The sequence below is a fragment of the Coccinella septempunctata genome, chromosome 4, assembly GCF_907165205.1.
Source record: "Coccinella septempunctata chromosome 4, icCocSept1.1, whole genome shotgun sequence".
NCBI lineage: Eukaryota > Metazoa > Arthropoda > Insecta > Coleoptera > Coccinellidae > Coccinella > Coccinella septempunctata.
Window position 1 is genome coordinate 34965994 of NC_058192.1, and position 23630 is coordinate 34989623.

Below are 23630 nucleotides of genomic sequence, written 5' to 3' on the forward strand. Positions count from 1 at the left end.
GATTGATATGGGAAAATAAGTCTCAATTAAAAAGCCATTCTAACCCATTTAATGTTTGGTTTCCTCTCTCGAAGCGACTTCAATTGCTTCTTTTTCACCAAACAAGCGTACGCCAATGCCATCAGACAATATTCCTCATCTCCCATTTCTGACATTTTCGAACTGACGACTTCTCGCACTAATACGTTCTTTGCGCATTATTCCGCGTTCTTTTCTCTCATGTGTGTGGGCAATAAATGCGAAAGTTGATGGTTGTCATTCTTTGCATGTTGCATGTTGCACGCCGTCTTCTCTCTGTGTCTGTGGCCGGCTTTACAGACGACCACCAGCTAAGAAAATTACGCATATCGCTTCCGCATTCCAAGCCTGCACACAAAAGGTTTTTCTCAAAACCACTCCAGCTACTCGAAGACGTGCGGACCCAAAACATCTGTTAACAATTTATCAGGGCAACACTTGACCTGCATCCCGAGCCTGCATTCCGGACGTCAACAGTGACCGCACATTAGGGCGAAACAAATTCGTTTTTGTTAAAACGACATTGCATATATTTTACTCTTCAGGGCAACCCTCATAAAGTTGGGTTGAATGAAAACTGTGATATTCTCTGTTGAAATATTTTATTTCAATTCCCTTTTCCCTGGAAAAACTAACGATAGTTCCAGCTCAACAGACTACTCAACCCACAAATTGGTGACCCCGACATGATCGAAAAAGAAGCCCCGAAGAAAAATGGAACAAGAAGCAGCCCAGGTCTCCAGAGTCGCCGTTCGGATGCCCGAGTTTGTAGCCGCCGATCCCGAATTATGGTTTGCAATGGCTGAAGGAAGTTTTCTTTGCTCCGGAGTGACACAAGACCGGACTAAGTTTGGCTACATCGTAGGAGCCCTGCCAGCAAAATTTGCCGCCGAGATGAAGGACATAATCATGAATCCACCTACCGACGGGGCCTACGAGAAATTGAAGATGGAGCTGGTGCAACGTCTGAGTGCCTCCCAAGAAGAGAAGACCCGCCGCCTACTAGAACGAGAGGAAATGGGAGATCGTAAGCCGTCACAATTCCTTCGTCATTTACATGGACTCGCAGATCCAACCGTCCCAGAAGAAATCCCTGTGGATGAGCCGGCAACCCATGCAGACAATATAATGGAAGCCTCCCGACCTATCGTCCACCAGATAGCAGAGACAACCAACATAGAGGCCATCATCAATAGGAAGTTGGAGCAAATGGTCTTAGGACTGAACCTGGAGATAGCAACCCTGCGGGCAGAGCTGGCAGCACACCACCGAAAGCGACCCAAGAGAGATGGTAGCCGAAGCCGTTCCCACGACCGTCGAAGAAGCCAGAGTCGCAGACGATGGCCAACTGACGGAAATTGCTGGTACCATACGAGATTCGGAGCCAGGTCCATGAAGTGCGTGCAGCCCTGCAACTACACCTCGGGAAACGAGGGGGGGCCTTCACTAGAAGTGGCCAGTGATCCCAGCCCAACGACGCGCCGCTTGTTCATCACGGATCAGGACTCCAAGTTGCAGTTCCTGGTCGACACTGGAGCAGACCTGTGCGTCTTCCCACGCAGCGCAGTCACTGGCAGACGAGAGAAGTCCGACTACGTCCTTTCAGCAGCCAATGGGACACCCATCGCCACGTATGGTACAACCACCCTCACGCTGAACCTAGGACTACGCCGAGATTTCACATGGAGGTTCGTCATAGCAGATGTATCAAAGCCCATCATCGGCGTCGACTTCTTGAGTTTCTACAACCTGCTAGTGGACGTGAGGAACCGAAGACTTTTGGACGGAACCACCCAACTCACTACCCAAGGACAAGTGGCTGAGTGCTCCATCCCAGAAGTCAAGACTGTCAACGGATCCTCCAGGTATCATGATCTACTAACGCAAATTCCAGAGATCACCAGACCTCCACCAACGGAATGCTTCTTGCGAGCACCCTGGCAAGAAGACCTAAAAGCAACGGCAGCAGAACTAGTATATGGGGAGCCACTCAGATTGCCTGGAGAGTTCCTGGATTCCAGAAGTACGGATGACAGCGAGAACACATCCGACTTCATAGTGAACCTGAGGCAACAAATGCGAGAAATAAGGCCCACTCTCTTGCTTAAATGGTGTATGGATCAAAACCTCCAATCTTGTTTATTTTGAGGGAGAGTAAAACTTTATGCCCCACCTCGGATTTTAATGATTATTTTTTATAGATAGAATTTTTTATCAGGAATTGAATGGTATTAGTCTCAATCTGGGGAAACTTATAGTTATAATGAGGATAAATTCAGATGCATACCACCCGACGATATGAATATCGACAAGTGTTACGATCTGAATTGAGCTAGCCAATTTGCCCCAAATGGAGTACGCTCCACCGAAGAAAAGCAGATGCTGACCATGGTTTCGGCCTCATTTGGCCTCATCAGAGCAACATAGCATTTTTCCACGGTGGAGAACGTTTGGAATTGATGGAACTTTATTCAATGTTGTCATGTTCTACTGGGTATTATTTACCCAGAGCGCCATCCAACATGAAACGGTATCCGATTCAATCCCCTCCAGATAGAAACCAAGACGAAGACAATGGCATATGTCCCATATTTTCCCTAATTCAGTACGCCGATTGTCGGACGCATGATGAACTGAGAAGTCTGGGACGCGCTCAGGTCGCGGCAGAGTACGATGCCAGCGGTACAACGATAATAAATAATGAAGAGTATTGTATAAAAAAATAATGTATTAGAAATTCTCCAAACATTACATAGCTCTCAATAAATTTCATAAAAATATTAAGTATATGATATCTGATATCAATGGAATATGGAACTTCTATGAAATACGCTGTTTCAATTTAAATCCCACATCTACTCGGTCCGTAGACAAAATACGCTCGTCTCCAATCGAGCTATGAAGTAGGGATGTGTCGTTCACGAACGAACGAATCAAAAGACCCGGTTCGTTAGAACCAATGGTTCGTTCAGTTCTTCACCCGAAAAATGACCCGTTCGTTCAACTGGGTCGAATGAGCCAAACGGCTCCATGCGACCCACAAAATCGATATGGGATCTGGAGATCGGAAGATCTGGAATCGAAAGAATGATTCATAATTTCGTCTCTTCATGACCCAGGTACCCGAATAGTTAGACGGGTTTCAGACTGACCCAAAGGAAACAGATATGGTAGTCGTAATAAAATGAACTTATATTACTTGCATTTCGCAAGTGAATCAACGGCTCCTTGTTGAAGAAAGTATGATAGATTTAGGAACTAGGACTAGTAGAAATTTCTGTTATTATGTCTATATGGATGAAAGTAAATTTTGAGTGATTGGTCAATTCTACAACTTTTTTTCAGATTAATTTGAGGAAAATATTTGGATTCGCAGCAATAACATAATCTTGATTTCAAAAATTTCAGGTTTTGACGAAATTAATGAGACTAGATCTCACGAATTTCGAACCTGTAAATCAATGATGTCTCCATTTCAAAATTTGAATCGTCCGATATCCATTTCCTTTCGAAAGACTTTTGGTTTTTGAATTTTTTCTACACTGGGGTCAATATTTCTCTCGGTTCTCTCACGAATTTGACCTCAACTAACTATTTTCAGCCGCTCAAAAATATTATGGCCCACAAAACACAGCTGTTTGCAACTAAAGAAGCATCCATATTTCATTCTATCAAAATTTAATTCAACTGAACTAAACTGAAGTGAAATTCCTAACAAAACAGTGAACTGATCGAGACGGGACTACGGATCCGAATTCGAACCATACGGAATGTTTGGATCACAACCCAAAACCCAACTACCTAAAAGAACCAATGGGTCAATTGAACGGGTCTTTTGAACCGGGTCTTCTCAGCAATGGATCTAGATCGATCTGGTTCCTCGAAATTGAACGAACTACACATCCCTACTATGAAGACAGCGCCGCAGATGTCTCTACTCTAGCGACCGAGTGACCGACCGTTCGTTCTGTTCATTCAGGTACGGCATGCCCATGGCATGCCGAGTCTACATTGTAAACATATCCACCACAGATTACAGAGTAGAATTGTTTGCATATCCACAGATTACAGAGAATTCTCTGTAATCTGTGAACATATCGAAGGAGCGCTAATATCAATGAGTCAAATTGCTTCAAACTTGAATAATTTTTGTTGGAATTTCATTCGGATAATAATTAAAATTAGATAGATCTCTTATTCAATGTTTTTTCCGCCAATATCCGATAGTTTCAGTTTCACATAACAAATTACAAGAGATCGCTGTTAGGTATTTAAAACGAATTTTTATCGTATTTGTTGATTTTTATAAACGTGAGTGCTGAATATATAATACTAATGAAATTCCGACAATTTTTTAAGAACTTTTCGAAGAATAAAGACCAAAACTATGATGAAAGTTGATATTGTTGGCTCAATACTTCGCACGGTGTAGGACATATAGGTCCGGCAGGCAGCGACCCTGCCGACCCTAGAATGCCTCTCTTCGGTAACTCGAAGAATGATCGTTCGGGATATCTCGATTCTATCGTTTGCGCTCGAGGTGATGTTAATTTCTCGCAATTCTCAATTTCGTTAGAATGCACTTTTGTTTGTTTTTCCAATTTTATTTTATGGATAAGCATTTTTAGAGTATTTTTATTTGTTATATATATTTTCGGTTCTTATTTTCATATTTGTTCCGAAATTATGTTTATTTTTCAAGTGGTATACAGGGCTTAAATAGATATTTCTCAATCATTTTCTATTTTCTGGATAATCTTCAGAGATTATTGAAACAAAAACAAAAAATTTTGGCGAAACTCCACTATGAAAAACTAACGCACCGAGTGCAGTACCCCATGGTGATGTGGAAACCTGCATAATACATAGGTATAGAAAATATATAAAAAATATATATATACATATATATATATATATATATCTGCCGACCCACGATAAAAATGCTCGAGCCGCCACTGGTGATAACGCCTAAACGGCAATAGTTATAGTTATGATTTTTTGAAATTTTTGTGAAGTGCTTTTTCTCAAATTCGACAAAGTGCCTACGTCAGATTTCTTTGCCGATTTTTTCCTGGATGCAGGAGAAGATACGAAATCTATTCGTACAACTATCAATCCCGGCAAACTTTTAATTTGAGAGAAACGATTTTTCGAAAATTTCATCAAAATACGTGCTATATCATTATATTATCATGAAAAATTATATTTTCACTTTTCGGTCCTTTAAACTTAAATTTAAATCGCCAAAAATGATATTTTCATGTATGAAATTGTTTTTTCATTGTCCTAACCCAACCTAACAACCTAACCTAACCTCAAAATAATTCAGTTCAATTTTTAGCCAAAATCATGGGCGCCCGCAGAAATTTTTCTCAGGGGGGGCAAAATATCATCTACGATTAGTTTTACTGAAAGAAAAATTTCTCTAACGGTGTCTATCAGAATCTCAGGGGGGGCCGTGGCCCCCCCTGGCCCCCCCCTGCGGGCGCCCATGGCCAAAATTGATCAATTATTCACATTTCTTCCAATGAATTACCTCAAAATCCCAATTGGTTGAGTTCTGTTGAGAAAAACATTCGAATTAATCGAGAATTACAGTGAACAAACATTCAAATGTCATAATTGAGTGCATTTAACGAACATTTCAAAAAATCATAGCTGATGAACTATAAATTTCCGCAGATTGAGATTACTACCATTCGATTCCTCATGAAAAATTCTATCTATAAAAAAATAATCATCAAAATCTGAGGTGGGGCATAAATCGAAGTCGAGCCCTTTATGATTGTCGCAGAAATTCGAGGTGTAGTTGGAACTACAACTACAAAGTTGTAGCGCCTAGTGGAACGCACCCAAAAGGGGCGTGTCGCGACACTAGCGTCTATTTCTTGCGTAGATAGAGGAAGGGGAAGATAACGTAAACAACAAGAAAAGTAGAGAGTTGAAGTGTGCACAATACGTTAGCCTGAACGTAAACGTTAACGTGAGAAATAACGTCAGATATAACGTTTACGTGTTGTGATGAAATTTGAGTTGAAGTGCTGCCGTCATGAAACGTCAGACGTTAAACATAACCTATCAATTTGATTTTGCTTTCGTTTCGCGTGAACTCTCTTTTATCTAATATTGAGCTCCGACAGCTGGAATAACATTTGGAATATTGATGTTCTAATGATTTATATGCCTAATAAAGAGAATTTTCAGCTTGGAAGTATTTTATTATCAATGATATGCTCAAGTGTTAGAGACATCAGAATTGCAGTGTAGTTTCAGCCATTTCCTTATGTACTGAATGTAATCTGATAACACAGTAATTTAACTTAATCCTTTTGATAACTTTCAAATCACTGCTGATTTCCTATAATTCTCGTTCATTATGAGAAAATACACAGGAAATGTAAACAATGACAGTTTGAGGTTATCGAGAATTGCATTTAACAACATTGAACTTTAGTTCAATGTTTAACAATCAAAATTCGGCCATTCGCAAGTCATCGGTGCTACTCGTTTAACGTTCGGTTAACGTACGTCGATGTTTAAGGTATACGTGGGAGACCGCTAGTTTACGTAGGCCGTAAAGCTGAAGCTAACGTTAACGTTAAAAACGGACGAATGAGCATGCTTAGATGTCAATTATAACGTTAACGTTTACGTTCATGGCTGCACTTCAACTCTCTAGTGTGTCCAACATCTCTATGTTTTTGTTGACATTTACTGTGCATCTACTCCATGTTTGTTTACGTTTACCCCAATATTTGAATGTTTATTATCGTATTTGTGTTCGATGTAATAGTGTTTCGTGCGTTTTAAGACTTGAGTATCAAGAATTTCGGTGTTGACATGCCAGGAAATTGTCTAATTTGTGGAAAATATGCCGAAAAAGATAGATTCGGATTGGGGTAAACGTAAACAAAAACAAGTTGATATTGGACACAGAGAGCTCTCCTTCGTAGCTGCGCAATGCGGTATCTTCTCTTTCCTCTATCTACGATTTCTTGTGCCTTACAAACATTGAACTCTATGGTTCCCATAGAGTTCAATGCTTACAAATGAACCCAGAACACAGAGTGTCCGACAAATATTTGTAATCATATCTCTATGGTCGGCAGCGCGGGCAAATTAAAAGGTTTAATAATATTTGGAACCGTTTCCAGTTTTATGTTGTTTAATAATAGGAATAGGCAGATAAACAAGATTAGGCTCAGGTTCTCTTCCATCAATCATCATTGGATTGTTAAAGGATACATTTTATTTCAAATAATATACGTTATCATGGTTAAATATAAATACTTTCAGAGATATCAATATTAATGAGGAATGATGTGCAACTACTTTGGAATTACAAAATAGAATTCTTATGTTATAATTATGAGAATAAATATATGTTATGTTCCTCAGTTCAGTAGAAAAGCTCCATCTTCCGCTGAGGTTAAAATAACGACCTATTATCATTAGCAAAATTTTTCCAGCGTGTGAATTAAATCTTTCTGTAAGTATTTATTCCAGGGGATGGTATAATGAAGTAACAATAAATCTTAATTCAGAAAGGGATTCTATGGAATTGGGATCAATGATACGTCAAAGAAAATTTTAAATAGTTTATTGAAACAGGTACTGTATTCTACACAGATTAAGGAGAATGATTTTTTTTCTTTGATTTTTCATTTCTGGTTGAAAACAGTGATCTCTGTGGAACAATTTTCATATAATGTGGAATTCTACCTTTAAAGGGTGTTTCAAATTGCGCGGTTTTTTTTAAGAATAAATAAAATATAGATGGCGCACCGAATTCGTCTGGGTATTTTGACATTTAAAAAGTACGATGTACGACATTTATAAAAATGGCTTCGTACACGGTACAACAACGCGTTCAAATTGTTAAATTATATAATGAAAATCAGCGTTCTGTGAAAAGTGTTTTTAGAAAATTACATGAATTTTATGGTTTACATTATCGTCCATCTGAAAGCATTGATGGTCGAATTATTAACAAATTTCAAGAGACCGGTTCGGTGATAATCGAATTTTTGTGGCCAGAATATTGATAAAGAGGAAATTTGCAATTGGCAACCAAGATCATGTGATTTGACACCGTTAGACTTTTTTCTTTGGGGGTTATGTGAGAAGCCAGGTCTATAAGAATTAATAATCCACAATCGATTTCTGAACTGAAAAATGAAATAATTCGTGTTATAAGTGAGTTAGAGCCTTAATTATGTCAAAATTTCATTAAAAATTTAAACAAAAGAGTAGACGTCTGTAGAGCTGCAAGAGGAGGCCATTTGGGAGATATTATTTTTCGTACATAAATGTCATAACTGATACTTCAATTACCAATAAAAAGTTTTTGAGAACGATCGCAAATTATGTGTTTCATTTATTTTCAAAAAAAACCGCCCAATTTGAAACAACCTTTAGAAGGTACGGAATTATTAGAATCTACAGCTGCGAGTGTAGGTGAAAGCGGAGCTAAAATATTTTTAATGACTTGAAGTTTGGTAGGAGAATGTATGTCCCTCAAATGTCTCGCAATTTTGTTCCTGATATCTTCCTTCTCCTTCTCTACGGACCTCTTCAAGTCTCTTTTCCTACCAACTTCATTTAGAATTAAATTCTTCTCTTTTGTGTCTTCACACAGGGGATACAGAAAAATTAACCACTACTTTGAAGTATAATAACAGAGGAGTGCACTCAAATAGTTTTTATCTCTTTTTTTCCTGTATCATTAAAGATATATGTATAGAACCCTAATAAAATTTTCCTCTGCTTACACCGAGATCTGGAACAGGTTCTACGATCTGCTTCTTGTTGCCATTTCTTTATACCTGCTTTATTGTTTCAAGATTGTAAAAGTTGCTATTTCTCCCTTTCGAAAGAATATCTATAGATAATATACACCATGCTATTATAAGGACAATATTTCCTACAAGCACCCAAACATAATACATAAATATCCATAAGAAGCGTTGTGAAAAAAATAGAAATAGAAAAAAAGGATAGTAATGTGCTAAATGTCCTAAACCCAATAATGAAATATTTTCATATTACCTTGATAGTTGACTTCTTCCTATGCAACATGTGATATGAAATAACTATTCTCAATCTTCAATGGCATTATGATATTGCTACAATTATGTTAAACATGTTAAACAAATATTGATGTCAATATGAATTCATTGTGAATTTGAGAATAAAAGACCCTGAAGCCAGGACTGGAAACAGGTGCGACACGAGTTGGAAGTGTAAGTAGGCGCACAGTGTTGCCGATGTTGACATCATTTTCCTAGTCTGTTCGACGTTAAAATAATCAATCTTATATCTAAAAATCATATTTGTTTTTCGCAAGCATGAAGAAATTATTGAATTCACCTTATGCCAGAGGATGCTCTGGAGAGTACAGAGTTGCGGCCGCCTTCCAGAACATGTGCCTTCGACGACCGTAGCAAGGTTCCATCCGACGAAACAGAACATCAGATAGATAACCCCAAAGATGCTCTTGCCTGAATCCAGCCTTGGGAACATTTCGACGAACTTCTAACCAGAGTCTCTCAATGGTCTGCGTGTAAGCACCAGTTTCTGGATCAACGAAGTTCAAAGAGTGGTTCACGGTAAAATGGCGGAAACCCTCAGTCTCTAGAGCATCATACCCCCTCCAGCAATCGGTCATAATCGTTGTGCCGGGTTTCACATAACGTTTAATGATACCGATTAATGTTTCAGAGGGGATATCCTCTACAGGAACTAGAAATGCTTTGCCTTTTTCACCTTGCTCCCCTCTTTCAACTCCACCAAGAACCCATTGCCCTGTCAACAAACGGCCTCGATTATATTTCCTCTTGCCCAACTTAGCTTCGTCTATCTCGACGATTTTCCAACCCCCCCAATGGATTGAGAATTTCGCGCGACCGATCGCGCGACATAGTCGGCAACTACTTCCCGGCAAAAGGAAAACCAATCAACTACCGTATTGGGACTGCACTTCAGTTCAAACATGGCGTCACTGACTTTCGCATTTCCGTTTGACAAAAATATGTCGACCAGAAAACATATTTCCATCAAACTTAAATGCGATCGCTCAAAAAACGTACCTTGAAAGACACTGCGTGAAGTTTCGCATTTCCTGTTCCCTCTTCTTGCTGCAAAAACAACTTTGCGGCATCTATACTGATTTCTTTCAAAATCGGATCGAACTCTCGATCCGCACAAAGAGTGACACGATAATGCCCCATGCTTCATAAGGAATTCTCGTGCCAACTCTTCATTCGAAATCATCCGAATAAACTCAATTTGCGTGAAGGAACACTCTTGGCAAACGTTATATCCACAACTCTGCACTATTGGATTGAGATCCTCCATGGCTGTTGTCGTCTTCTCAAAACTAGCTACACGTAAAAAAACAAAATCACAATTAAAAACACAATCACCACAAATTTTCACAACAAGACATCAATTTTCAATCCGTAACATCCGTAAAACACATTGCGATAAAATTCGATCGATTCGGAGCGGAGCATAGACCTATAAATATAATATGTCTATGGAGCGGAGTTGATACGCTAGGCTTAAGCCTAGTTCTCAGAGCTTCGTACTGTCGCCAGCGACAGTTCTCCAGCCAATCAGAGCCAGAGATATCTATATCTATATCTCTGATCAGAGCATGTAAACAAAACTTCCCCTGACCCCTTCTTTTTCATTTCTGGTTGTCGAGAAGTGTCGCGACACGCCCCTTTTGTAGTTGAAATATTCCAACTACACCTCGAATTTCTGCTTCTGCGACAATCACAAGTAAATATAACCTAACTGTCAGCCGCAAAAACAGTTGTTTTTGATTTTAGATATTCTTTTCAGTATTTTTTAATCAGGGTATATTTTCCATCTAAATTCAGGTAAATATATGAAATACCAATGATAATTATCACGGAGAAAGGAAATATTCTTTCATTTCATATTTATTGTTTATTTCAGAATGGAGTTTTTCTACAAGTATACAGCTTTATATGCGTGGCGAAAGGCGAAATAAAATAAGAAATAAGGAGAAGAAGGTGGATTCACTAGGCCACTGCGGCAGATAGGTATTTAACTTCCTAATGAACCATGGGAGTTCACTGCTATACACTTCATGAATATTCATTTGGCCAATCCGTAATAGATAATTAAAAAAAAAAAAAAACAAATACATATTATATTTTAATGACAAGTCATGAAATTTTGATGACAAAAATATTTTATACATGTGAAAAAAAAATATTGCTGTATGAAATAAATTATTATTATTATTATTATTAGATATATGAAAAGTAAGCTAATTTCACGTTTTGAAATGAGAAATATGACAAGATTTCCTGAATTAAATTCCAATTTTCTTTCAGGGAATACAAAAAGTGCCTATTACTTTGAAATTCCCAAAACAAATCAAAAAGTAGCTGAGCGTTACTCCCACAAAATAAACAAGTTTGGAGGTTTTGATCCATACATTTAAGCAAGAGATATACGAGGTTACATTCCTGATGGAATATGATGATATTGTGGTTTTTCTAGTTTTCACAACCAGTTTTTAAACAAATCAGCAAATGAAAGCATTCAAGCGCTTATCAGTCTACAAATGCTCGCATTATATCTGGGTTTTGCTCTTTGAAACAAAATATTATGTGAGAAGTTTTTCACAAAAGGGTCAGTACAGATGAATTGGTGTACATGTAGAGAAGGGAATAATGATCATTTTATGATAAAATACTGCTATGAGGATTGACAATCCTCATAAAAAACTTCTCACATAATATTTTGTTTCAAACAGCAAAACCCAGATATAATGCGAGCATTTGTAGACTGATAAGCGCTTGAATGCTTTCATTTGCTGATTTGTTTAAAAACTGGTTGTGAAAACTAGAAAAACCACAATATCATCATATTCCATCAGGAATGTAACCTCGTATATCTCTTGCTTAACCCTTTACTGCATGATATATTAAATAAGTGAAAAAAATTTTTTTTTTCGAAATATATGGTTTTATAAAGGGTTTAAAATTAATAATAATATTTTTTCATCATCAAAAAGTACCCATTTAAAATTTTTTTTTCAAAAACCATATATGGTTTCGTATGCATTGAAGCTTCAAACCCCTTGGACATATATGGTTTCGTATGCACACAAAGCCAAATGATAAGTGATATCAAAAGCTTAATATATTTGACGAGAATTAAGTATTGAAGAATGTTATACAAAATTATTGATGAAACTACATCAAACAATTCCTCTTGTCATTATAACATAAAAATACCTTATATTTGGGACATTTAGTATAAGTTTTCATTGAACAAACTTTACAAATTTGACGATTTTTCTGTCACTTTGGCAAGTGTCCAATATTGTCAGTCCTCACAGAGGTCAAGGGTAGGTCCTGATGCTTTTCTGGAGCTTTTCTCATTTTCTTCCTCTGAGTTGCTGTCCTAGGGCTTGAACAAACTGATGGACTTCCATGGCGGCTCGTTGATGGTCATAGACATATAGACATGGAGTGTGCCTTCTCTTTCTATCTATGCATGAAATACGGTCAAACAAACTGACAGAGGGAAACTGAACATCAGGCATGCAGTTGTCTTTTTCTAGAATTTTGATTGGTCCACACTCCCCTCTATGTGAAAAAAAAGAGACAGGTAAATGCCCGACGATCATTTCTCTCTTTCTATAAAGAAGCCAATTTCATGATGACATTGCTCAGTCCATGTCTCTATGTCTATGTTGATGGTGAACTGGTCACTGAATTAGCCAATGGATGACCTCGTTTACGAGGAAGAGCCTTTTGCTTTGCGCAGGTGTTCCGAAACGGCTTGTTTGAAGGCGAACAGAGATAAATAAGAGTTTTTTTTTTGCCACAAACTCCACGCAGGGTCTACTTCACCACTAAGAAAGAAAAAGACAGCCTAGCATGAAGAAAACGTGAAGCAAATTGAAGAAAAACCATATTCGCGTGCGTAATTGATAATCATGCTTGTGTGCATACGAAACCACATATGTCTAAGCGAAGAAGCGAAGAATGCATACGAACCCAGATATGGTTCCGAAACAATTGTTGTTGAAAATGGGTGAAATTTGAAAGAAAGTGAAAATCTAGTATAGTACATACGAACTAGAGGTTATGACAAAAAACAAAACATTTTTTGTTGCTTGAAAAACTCATCCTTTCATTTTAATTTCTTTTTGCAAAGTTGAGAATCGCACCTACATGTTAACATTTACTCACAATGTCTGGAAAAGTGAGATTATATCCAAGTGGCATGTGATCATGGACAAAATGGATGTGTTTTGTTATTGCTAATGATATAACCAATACACTCCGTTAGGATCCATACGTTAATTTTTCATTTTTTTTTAGAATAAATGAACTGTGAACATGTCAAACCATTTATGGTTTCGTATGCGGTAAAGGGTTAAATATCAAAACCTCCAAACTTGTTTATTTTGTGGGAGTAACGCTCAGCTACTTTTTGATTTGTTTTGGGAATTTCAAAGTAATAGGCACTTTTTGTATTCCCTGAAAGAAAATTGGAATTTAATTCAGGAAATCTTGACATATTTCTCATTTCAAAACGTGAAATTAGCTTACTTTTCATATATCTAATAATGATAATAATAATAATAATAATAATTTATTTCATACAGCAATATTTTTTTTCACATGTATAAAATATTTTTGTCATCAAAATTTCATGACTTGTTATTAAAATATAATATGTATTTGTTTTTTTTTTTTTTTAATTATCTATTACGGATTGGCCAAATGAATATTCATGAAGTGTCAGGTCAAACAATCTCATTCTTGCCTCGTAGCTTGGTCGAGAGAACCAGGAAAACGGGATTCTTGTGCACCATCTCTGGATAGACTCAAGAAGCTGTAAGTCAGATTTGAGAGCTACCCACCAAACTGGCCCAGCGTACTCTAGAATAGGCCTCACGTAGGTTGTGTACAGCATATGTCTGTAAGTTTTTTTTTTGAGTGTTGTTCTGAAAATTCTTTAAATAATACCTACATATGTAAGTAACTGGAAGTATGCTATGATGGTATATTGAATATTGGTTCATATTAATTTCTGATATATGTATGTATATTTTACAAATTCAACTAAGTTCATGAATTCAGAACAACCTATTGTACAGAAACAACACCTTCGACGTATAGCAGATCACCATATACTTTAGTGTCCTAGTTAAAGCTTCATTTATTGCCCACTATTTCAATTTTTGTAAATTTTTTATGAATTGCAAATAAACATATAGCACATCTAACAGCGTTTTTCGTTGATATCAATTGATTCCAAACAATGTTTAGATGAAAACTAACATCCTGATCACAAAGCAAAACCATACTTTTGTTTTGTCGCTCAGGATGTTTGTTTTCTGATAGAAACAAAGTCAATATTGAAATTTAATACAAGGAATAGAATTCGAATTTCGCGCCCATCAATTATAAAACAGAAAACTGTTATTAGACAGTTTTTCTGTATTGGCAATACGTTTTCAGCGCCATCTCATTGTCAAATGTGTTTTCACTCCCCAAAATGTAGTCGGTTTTTAGTACTAGCGATATGAGGGCGTTTCCTATCTTTCTACTCTATAATCTTTGATAGGAATATTATTATTTTCGATTTTTGATAAGAGAACAACAAATGACCATGGTGAAATGTTGAAGCGTGCGCTAGTGGGAATTCAAATGTAGATTGCAGCGACATAGTGGTGACAGTTCGAAGTAAAAAGTTAATGCCTTTACGTCATTGTTCTACGTTCCTCGATGTAAACCATAGACCTAATAATACATTTTATTTTATTAGGTCTATGATGTAAACAAATAAATGACAAAAGTGCCTTAACTTTTTATTTACAAAAATAGCCACCAGAGGGCGTATCGCTTGTTTTGAATTCCCAAGTGTGAGAGTGTTTTGGCATCGGAAAGAAAAGGAGAAGAGATAAAATTTCCAAGAGCATTTTTGAGAGAAAATTGGAAAAAAACCTTATCTCAAGAATCGACTCCGAATCAATTTGTGTGTCAAGAGCACTTTTGCGATGAAGATATCAAAAAGATGATGGATTCATTATAAACGAAATCGAAATTGTCATCCCTCGTGAGAAGTTGACTCTTCTGAATAAGAATATCTAACCAATAAAATTACATGGTTAGAAGTAAATATTCTTGAAGAATTTTGTTGGCATAACATAATATATGGATTATATCGGTTCTCAGCTGAGTATTGGGAACAGAATCTACTCTAATACCTAAGTGATAAATCTGAGATAGCAAAACCTTTTGTTGTCTTGATGCAAATTTATATAATTTTGAAAATTACGGTAAACGATAAACCAACCTGTTTTCAATAAACAATGTTAAACAAGGTACAATTTTTTTGTTCAATGATTTCTTTTGAATTTCATTAATTTCGACTTGTATTTATTGCATATATAATTCAGAGAACTCATATTTAATATAGATTTGAAGAAAGGTATTTGAAAAATCATCAGAAAAACCACGATGACACATAACCTAAAATAAAACGAAGGCTTTTCATTTCAAATTGACGCTTGAATCCCCACCCCTTATCGATACCCGCTGCAATCGCAGCGACACCTATCCTACGTTTCCCGTTTTCGGGGACACATTTTTAGTACGTCGATCGTTCTCCTTCTCTCTACTCTCCATAGTCCGAAATTCGAACCCGAATACAGCCAATTTCTATGGTTGACATGTAATGCCAAATGCCACGTAATTTTCAGCGTTGCGAATTACAAGTAAGATTTTGAAAAATGGGTAATTCTGAAAGTGTAGATATTCCTGGTGGAGGCTCTGAAGGCTATCATGTGCTACGGGTAGGATAGTCTTTTCTCAAACTTGGATTTAGATATAATTCACTGAAAGTAATTCCAGGTACAAGAAAACTCACCCGGAAGTAGGGCCGGCCTGCAGCCTTTTTTCGATTTCATTGTTGCTGTTAATGGTGTTCGTTTAGACAAGGATAATGATGCCTTGAAACAAATTTTGAAAAATGGTATAGGTAAATGGATTTCGGTATGAAATGAAATAAAGTTTATTTATATATCAAATTATAGGTAAACGTTTGCCACTCACTATATATAGCAGCAAAACACAAAGTGTGAGAAGTGTAACAATTGAACCAAGCGACTCGTGGGGAGGCCAAGGTTTGCTTGGAGTAAGCATTCGATTCTGCTCCTTTGAAGGTTCAAATGAAAATGTCTGGCATGTGCTTGAAGTACATCCTAATTCTCCTGCATTAATAGCGGGTCTTCAACATTTTACTGATTATATTATTGGAGCTGATTCTGTTTTGCATGAATCTGAAGATTTATATGCTTTAATTGAAAATCATGAAGGAAAAAAATTGAAATTATATGTATATAATTCAAATGATGATTCTTGTAGAGAAATAACTATAATACCTAATCGGAATTGGGGAGGGGAGGGGCTTTTAGGTTGTGGCATTGGATATGGTTATCTTCATCGAATTCCAGTTAGAGGTAGTTCTTCTGTAACAACAATTGATAATACATATTCTTACATTGAACCTTCAGTTTCATACTCTTCAGGACAGTTAAAAGGAGAATGTCCTACAATTAAGTCTGAACCTCAAGTATATGGAACACATGCTATAGCTGATGGAAAAATAAATGATGCTTCAAATATTATTTCTGTACCATCAAGAGATAACCAGTTGCCTGATGCTGTAAATGAGAATCCTTATAGAATTAAATCCAACAACTTTACTTCCGATCTACCACCTCCTTCAAGTATTCCTGCAACTTTAAAACTGCAAAATGTAACAAATCTTCAAGCCCCATGTACTGCAATAAGAAGTATGGTTTCAACTACTTCATCTTTACCTGTTATGAATAAAGGCACTTTAATTGATACAGTGCACAGTCAATTGAATGCAGTTCATATGTATACTGTCAACGATGGGGGATCAAATTCTACGATTGATTCATTTCCTTCAATTCCTGTTATTATGCCAAGTGCACTACCATTACCCCAAACTGCTGTAGATGCAAATGTAGAAAATGTTGATGGTGATGTTTCTCAACAGCACTTTTTCTTCAATCACGAGATTGCAGCTCAGTCAGCCCAACAGTTGTTACAAAATAACCCAAATTTTCAAATAAGTTAGGTATGAATTTTAATTAATAGAAACTAATATGTTTTATACATTTTTGTTAAGTATTTTTATCCATTTTATTGAAAAGTAATTGTTAAATACTATTGCTGGTATTATGACTTATTTTAATCCTGACCTTCAATCTACTGTAAAAATGCAAGATGTTTTATGATGGGGACTGTCATTAAGGATTAAGCAAGATATGTACAGGGTGGGCAAAATTGGTTGTCTACTGAGGGGATCTCGAGAACTATAGCAGCTAGAAGAAAACGGACGGCACATTCTCGAGCTCTTTTTTCTTGACTAATCCAAAACTGAAAGCAGATCCAGCCTAACGTTCATAGATTTTGAGTTATGAACGAAAATTGAGAAATTGTCATTTTTAATGAAGCTGAATAACTCGCTTATTTGAACTCGTATGCGAAATCAGTTGTTACATTCTACAGGCGCTTTTTTACGAGGAATTCGAATATGATATTAAGAAATTTTTCGATCCAGTCATTATCGAGATACGACAGGGATTTCTGATTTTTCAAATGTAAACGATAGTTGAAAGTTCTTTCATTCTGCTGCAATTTTTTTGCTGATTTCAAAAATGTATCATATGTCCCTATTCACTTGAATATAACGTAAAAAAAAATTCAATACTTTTTTTCCTGTTTTTCGATTCACTGTTGAATTTTCAGTAGGCTGGCGTAACCAAAGCGACCGTTGAAAATTCATAATGGTTCGTGAACTCCACATAATCCTATGTGAACTTAACCTACTGCGATAGGAATCACCGACTGACCAATAATTATTTCTTTTATATATCGAGATCGATATCCTTTTATAGAGATTAAAAGACTTTCGTCCGATTATCAAAGAAGAAAATTTATTCAATTATCGTTTTTATATTTGTGAAAGAAACTTCAAGAGTCAGTAATATTATAAATCAAATACGATAGCTAACTATAATTATAATTTTTACAGAAGTAGGATGATGAAAAATAGGTACTTCTGTCAACGGTACTGTTCGAATTGTGAACCATCATAAGCATGCCAAACATCGCGAGAACAAACGATGGCAATTTAATCATCGAAATATTTATTCAGCAATCCGCGATTCCAATGATAGAGACTCAGGTTCACAAAATATAATGCATATTCAACGGTTGCTATGGTAACCCAGCCTACTTATAATTTAACAGAAAATCAAAAAGTATTGAATTTTTTTCATACGTTGTATTCATGTGAATAGCAACATATGATACATTTTTGAAATCAGCAAAAAAATTGCAGCAAGATGAAGGAATTTTCAACTATAGTTCACATTTGAAAAATCAGAAATCCCCTTCGTATCTCGAAAATGATAGGATCGATAAATTTCTTAATATCATATTCGAATTCCTCATAAAAAAGTGCCTGTAGAATGTAACAACGGATTTCGAATACGAGTTCAAACAAGCGAATTATTCAGCTTCATTGAAAATGACAATTTCTCAATTTTCGTTCATAACCCAAAATCTATGACCGTTAGGCTGGATCTCTTTTCAGATTTAGAATAGTAAGGAAAAGAGAGCTCGAGAATGTGTCATCCGTTTTCTTCTAGCTGCTATAGTTCTCGAGATCCCTTCAGTAGACAACGAATTTTGCCCACCCTGTACATTTTAAATTCATGGAGGCCATTGGTCTTCAAAGAATTTGGGATGCTAAATATGCTCAAGCATACATTTTTCATTGGGTTTCTAGTCATTTTTTTAATGCATTCTCAACTTCTAAAAATGGTTTGAGATGAACTTGTTTTTGTTTCCAAGAATCTATTCTTATCTATACATGGTTTTCTATCAGTGGGAGTGAGTGGATCACTAATCAGATCAGAACCAACTAGTCTATTAAATAACTAAGCTAAACATAGCTTGACTTCATTTCCATTTTTTGTGTAGGGTCATTTCAGAATTAATGTATATCCCCATGTTCAGATATATAACTAGTATGCCCAGCGATCTACCTTTTTGGTAGATCAATCTTTTATCAACAAATCAATTAAAAAATCAATCAAATCAACCCGATTTATAAACTGTAGTGATGTTTACTCCTAGCCGTCCAGTTTCAAGAGCGACTATTCCACCACAGTCAATAAAGTATGTCTGATATCAAAATGCTTTAATCTATTATTTTTTTTCCCTTATTTAGCTATATGCTATATGCAAGGAGAGGTGGACTGGTTTATTAGATTGTAGATTAGGGTTTCGGTATATAAATAATTTTTTTTTCTATTCAGAATATTTAACGGATATCTACTGCAGGAGAAATATCAGTTCAAAATAGACGGTCAGAAATATAGAGGGTAGAGGGATGAATAAAATATCCTAACACAATTTTTTTTATATTGAAGGCCCTACAGCCCCAGCTCCAAGGATTAAAATGAACCACCACTATTCTGGAGAGCATGTTCCTCCTAATTTTTCGAATGTGTAAAACGACTGGCCAATAAAATTGATAGAGAAATGTATCAGATTTACTTAGAAAAATTTCTATTTATTACTGCTGACTTACCAATCTTACCATGCGTATGGTCCGTATATACACATTTGGTAACCGAAAGTTACCAGAGCGGTTACTCTGGTGACTGATATTGAACCGAATTGTCAGGAATTCGATATATACGGACCGCCCACTTACTAACCAGAAGTAACCAAAGTGTATATACGGACCACAGCCCATATGCTAACCCGCCTAGAGCTCTAACTCATAGAAGGGGGGAGATTGAGCTTCGACCACTGCGCATCCATAGCCTACTAGAAGTTCGTAATTCTAGTAGGATATGGCGCATCCTATTTTCATGCAAAGATATTAGAGAGATAAGGAAGCATCCAGAGACAACCGAGACTGTCAACTAGGAACAAAATCTATGTCCGATTTTATCTTCCATCTCTTTCTAAAAGCCTAGTTCTCAGACATAGACCTATAAAACACATGTGTTTAATATGTCTATGTTCTCAGAGCTTCGTAGTGTCGCCAGAGACAGTATTCCAGCCAATCAGAGCATGTAAACAAAACTTCCCCTGACCCCTTCCTTTTCATTTCTGGTTGTCGAGAAGTGTCGCGACACGCCCCTTTTGTAGTTGAAATATTCCAACTACATCTCGAACTTTCTCTATGATCTCGAATTTCTGCGACAATCACTATAGTCCGGGAGGTGGTGTCACTTTTTTATAAGTGATTTATCTGCAACTCAAATGTGATTAATTAGAGAGTTGCACTATTACTGTACTCGAAATCGAAAGTCAGTCAGCGCGACCGTGGTGGGCATGGGCGTGGGAGGCGGTGGAACTCGCCGGAAAAATCTCAAAAAAAAAGTGATTGATCTCCACGTGAAACTTACCCTGTATAAACATTACTTGTTTATACAGGGTGATTCATCATAAACTGGACAAACATATATAGTGGGTAAATGACACCGGGAGAATCACTTTTGCCTTATGACATATACCCCGTTTTCGATGCATAAGCGAGAAATAAGGTGTTCAACGTCGTATTTGAGCAATATTCTATTGAGTGTGCTCAGTTATGTATAAGCCACAAAGTAACGGTTTCTGGTCACATTTTTTGAGTGATTTTTGAGTTGAGTATTTTTGAGTGCGCAATTCAGCAAAGATGAAGAAATCCGAAAAAAAAATTTCAGAATGGCGGAAAACCTTCGATTTTGTTTTGTTTCTAAATTGAATTTCATTTTCTGAATGAACACAATTTTCGAACAATATCCTTGTAGTTTCCTACAATCAGGAAACATTTCAACAATTTCGAGTTTTCATTTCTTAGAAAGGCGTCATAAGGCTTATATTCAAACTTCGGTCACGTGATTCATGTCGTCCGATTTTCAGATAGTTTCTAGTATTCTATAGTATTCTTCCCTTCCCTTGTAAATTCCTTAATTGTCTTGTTTATGTCCACATGAACATCGGAAAATACAGAAAATGCTCTGATTTTCATGGGTACACTTCAACCGCCTGACTGACGATGTTTCCACCATCGGGAAAGTGACTGACGCCCATTTCCACTCATAATCATGAATAATTCACATTATTACAAAGTTTCACGTGCAGATCAATCACTTTTTTTTGAGATTTTTCCTGCGAGTTTCACCGCCTACTACGCCCACGCCCACCGCTATCGGACTGACTGACGCGCGGACCTCAAATGTACAAGACAAGTGGAGAACTACCACAGATTACAGAGTAGAATAGATCTGACCATAGACAAAGGAAACTTTCTCTATGGATCTGACACTCACGTTCTACGATGCAAAATACAGTTTATCCCGCCCTCAGCGCCCCCATGCGGCTGCCACCCAACTAACCGGGAGAAATGTCGGTATAACTGGAAACTGCAATCGCATGGCGCGAAATTTAAATTAGCCCATTCACTGGTATTTTAGACGTCGATAGTATAATATGGATTATTAGGGCGAATTTTAAGGAGAAATAAAACTTGTCATGAAAAATATACATATATTGATATACCCAGCACAGGAAAAAAAAATATGGAAATACATAAGCTATAATTATGGCAATGAATATATGAGCAGAGGTAAAATGTCAATAGGGTCACATATCTTCGTAAGACAATAATTATAATAAACAGTAATAATATTAATAAAGAATGATCACGCCTAAACAGGGAGGCAATGAATAAAATAATGAGGATAAATTCAGATGCATACCACCCGACGATATGAATATCGCAAGCTGGCTAGCTCAATTCAGATCGTAACACTTGTCGATATTCATATCGTCGGGTGGTATGCATCTGAATTTATCCTCATCAGTAATAATATTGTTCATAGGAAATGAGGTCGAAATTATTATATGTTCAGAAATCTTCAACATTATCCAAAAAGGACACAATGTTTGTTGGGAGTCGGCAATAGAAATCAAAAACAGCATGCCAAAGCTTAGAATGCATGAATAATTCGGAAAAGAAAAAATTAGTTACCCAAAGACCTATGTGGATTTCATATTTTCCTGCAGGAAAGATTTCAAAGTCTCTAAACAACGACTCCCTGTTTTATCTTCCTCACAGTTAGATCACCAGGAATGCACCGACATGAAATTATTAATAACTAAAGTTTTGAATGATGAAATAAAGTGTTCAACATTTGGGTTAGTATTCCTTACTCCATGTGCTCTAATGTACCCAAAAAAGTTTACTGAACAATCTTGATTGAAAGCCCCAGTGAGAATATATTTAAAGTGATAATCATTGAACAGTTTTTGAGTAAGGTAAAGGAATGCGTTCAATGTTGTCACTATATTCTTCAAAGTGGGCACCACAATGGATCTTTTCTTTCGAGGGCAATAAAATGAAATACTGTTGAAAATTTGTATCGCCTGCTCCCAAACAACATTGTGTTCTGTTTGAATACTAACCGTCTTCTTTAAGAGTTTCGCAGTGGATGTCCAAGCTCTGGATACATTCAATGAATCAAATAACTCATCCAAGAATAGTTATAACGTCAGCAGTGTCGATAGCCTCTCTGTGAAGCTGAAGCGGATGCTTGATTTCTAAAAAGGAAAATAGTAAATTTTGGTATTATTATGTTTCAAAAAATACTTACCCCATTGAGAAATGAGCTTCATCATTGACCCCACGGAGTGGCTCAATAACTGACTACACAGTTTGACTTTCATTTCCATTAACACAATTTTTAAAGGGTTTGGTTGGATTGGTTTAAGTATAAACGATTAATGTTATAATTACGTGGTTCTTTGAATCAAATATTTCTTACAAGAAAATTGATTTCCTGATAAAACTGTCGAGTTCAATAAATGGGTATTTTTAATTTACTCTCGTATAAGATCTCGTTTGTAAACAAGAATTTGCATTAAAGCATATTGACATTGACACTGTTGGCGTTCACAAATCCAATATGTCAGAATACAGTAATCTGTGGAGAATATGATATATATTTTCGTATGCAGTGCCACATAGCGAATAGCGATTGATTGCAGAACTAAAAACCGTATTTGGGGTGGGGGTAAGGACATATTGGATTTGTGAACGCAAACAGTGTCAATGTCAATATGCTTTAATGCAAATTCTTGTTTACAAACGAGATCTTATACGAGAGTAAATTAAAAATACCCATTTATTGAACTCGACAGTTTTATCAGGAAATCAATTTTCTTGTAAGAAATATTTGATTCAAAGAACCACGTAATTATAACATTAATCGTTTATACTTAAACCAATCCAACCAAACCCTTTAAAAATTGTGTTAATGGAAATGAAAGTCAAACTGTGTAGTCAGTTATTAAGCCACTCCGTGGGGTCAATGATGAAGCTCATTTCTCAATGGGGTAAGTATTTTTTGAAACATAATAATACCAAAATTTACTATTTTCCTTTTTAGAAATCAAGCATCCGCTTCAGCTTCACAGAGAGGCTATCGACACTGCTGACGTTATAACTAT

At 36.5% G+C, this 23630-nt stretch overlaps 1 protein-coding gene and 3 long non-coding RNA genes across 8 annotated transcripts; 2 read left to right on the forward strand and 2 right to left on the reverse strand.

The window, feature by feature from the left end:
* Positions 1–7603: 7603 nt before the first annotated feature.
* Positions 7604–8650, reverse strand: LOC123311828. The gene is made up of 2 exons (XR_006537521.1): positions 8431–8650; positions 7604–7740 (listed from the first exon to the last, which is right to left on the reverse strand). It is a non-coding gene; the product is annotated as an uncharacterized LOC123311828 (long non-coding RNA).
* Positions 8651–9382: 732 nt separating this feature from the next.
* Positions 9383–10497, reverse strand: LOC123311841. The gene is made up of 2 exons (XR_006537534.1): positions 10417–10497; positions 9383–9574 (listed from the first exon to the last, which is right to left on the reverse strand). It is a non-coding gene; the product is annotated as an uncharacterized LOC123311841 (long non-coding RNA).
* Positions 10498–10789: 292 nt separating this feature from the next.
* LOC123311839 lies at positions 10790–14099 on the forward strand. Its single transcript, XR_006537532.1, has 3 exons — positions 10790–10904; positions 10984–11090; positions 13847–14099. It is a non-coding gene; the product is annotated as an uncharacterized LOC123311839 (long non-coding RNA).
* A 1615-nt stretch (positions 14100–15714) lies between these two features.
* Positions 15715–19669, forward strand: LOC123311817 (Golgi reassembly-stacking protein 2). Of its 5 annotated transcripts, none has more exons than XM_044895924.1 (4): positions 15715–15874; positions 15933–16059; positions 16115–17187; positions 19439–19669. In XM_044895924.1, exons 1-3 carry the CDS (start codon positions 15812–15814, stop codon positions 17185–17187), a joined length of 1263 nt encoding a protein of 420 aa, XP_044751859.1. In that variant the 5' UTR covers positions 15715–15811; the 3' UTR covers positions 19439–19669. The 5 variants fall into 5 exon arrangements, with proteins under 5 accessions (XP_044751859.1, XP_044751858.1, XP_044751861.1 ...); XM_044895923.1 differs by having other exon boundaries at positions 19553–19669; XM_044895926.1 differs by lacking the exon at positions 19439–19669 and having other exon boundaries at positions 16115–16540; positions 16595–17291.
* Positions 19670–23630: the final 3961 nt, after the last annotated feature.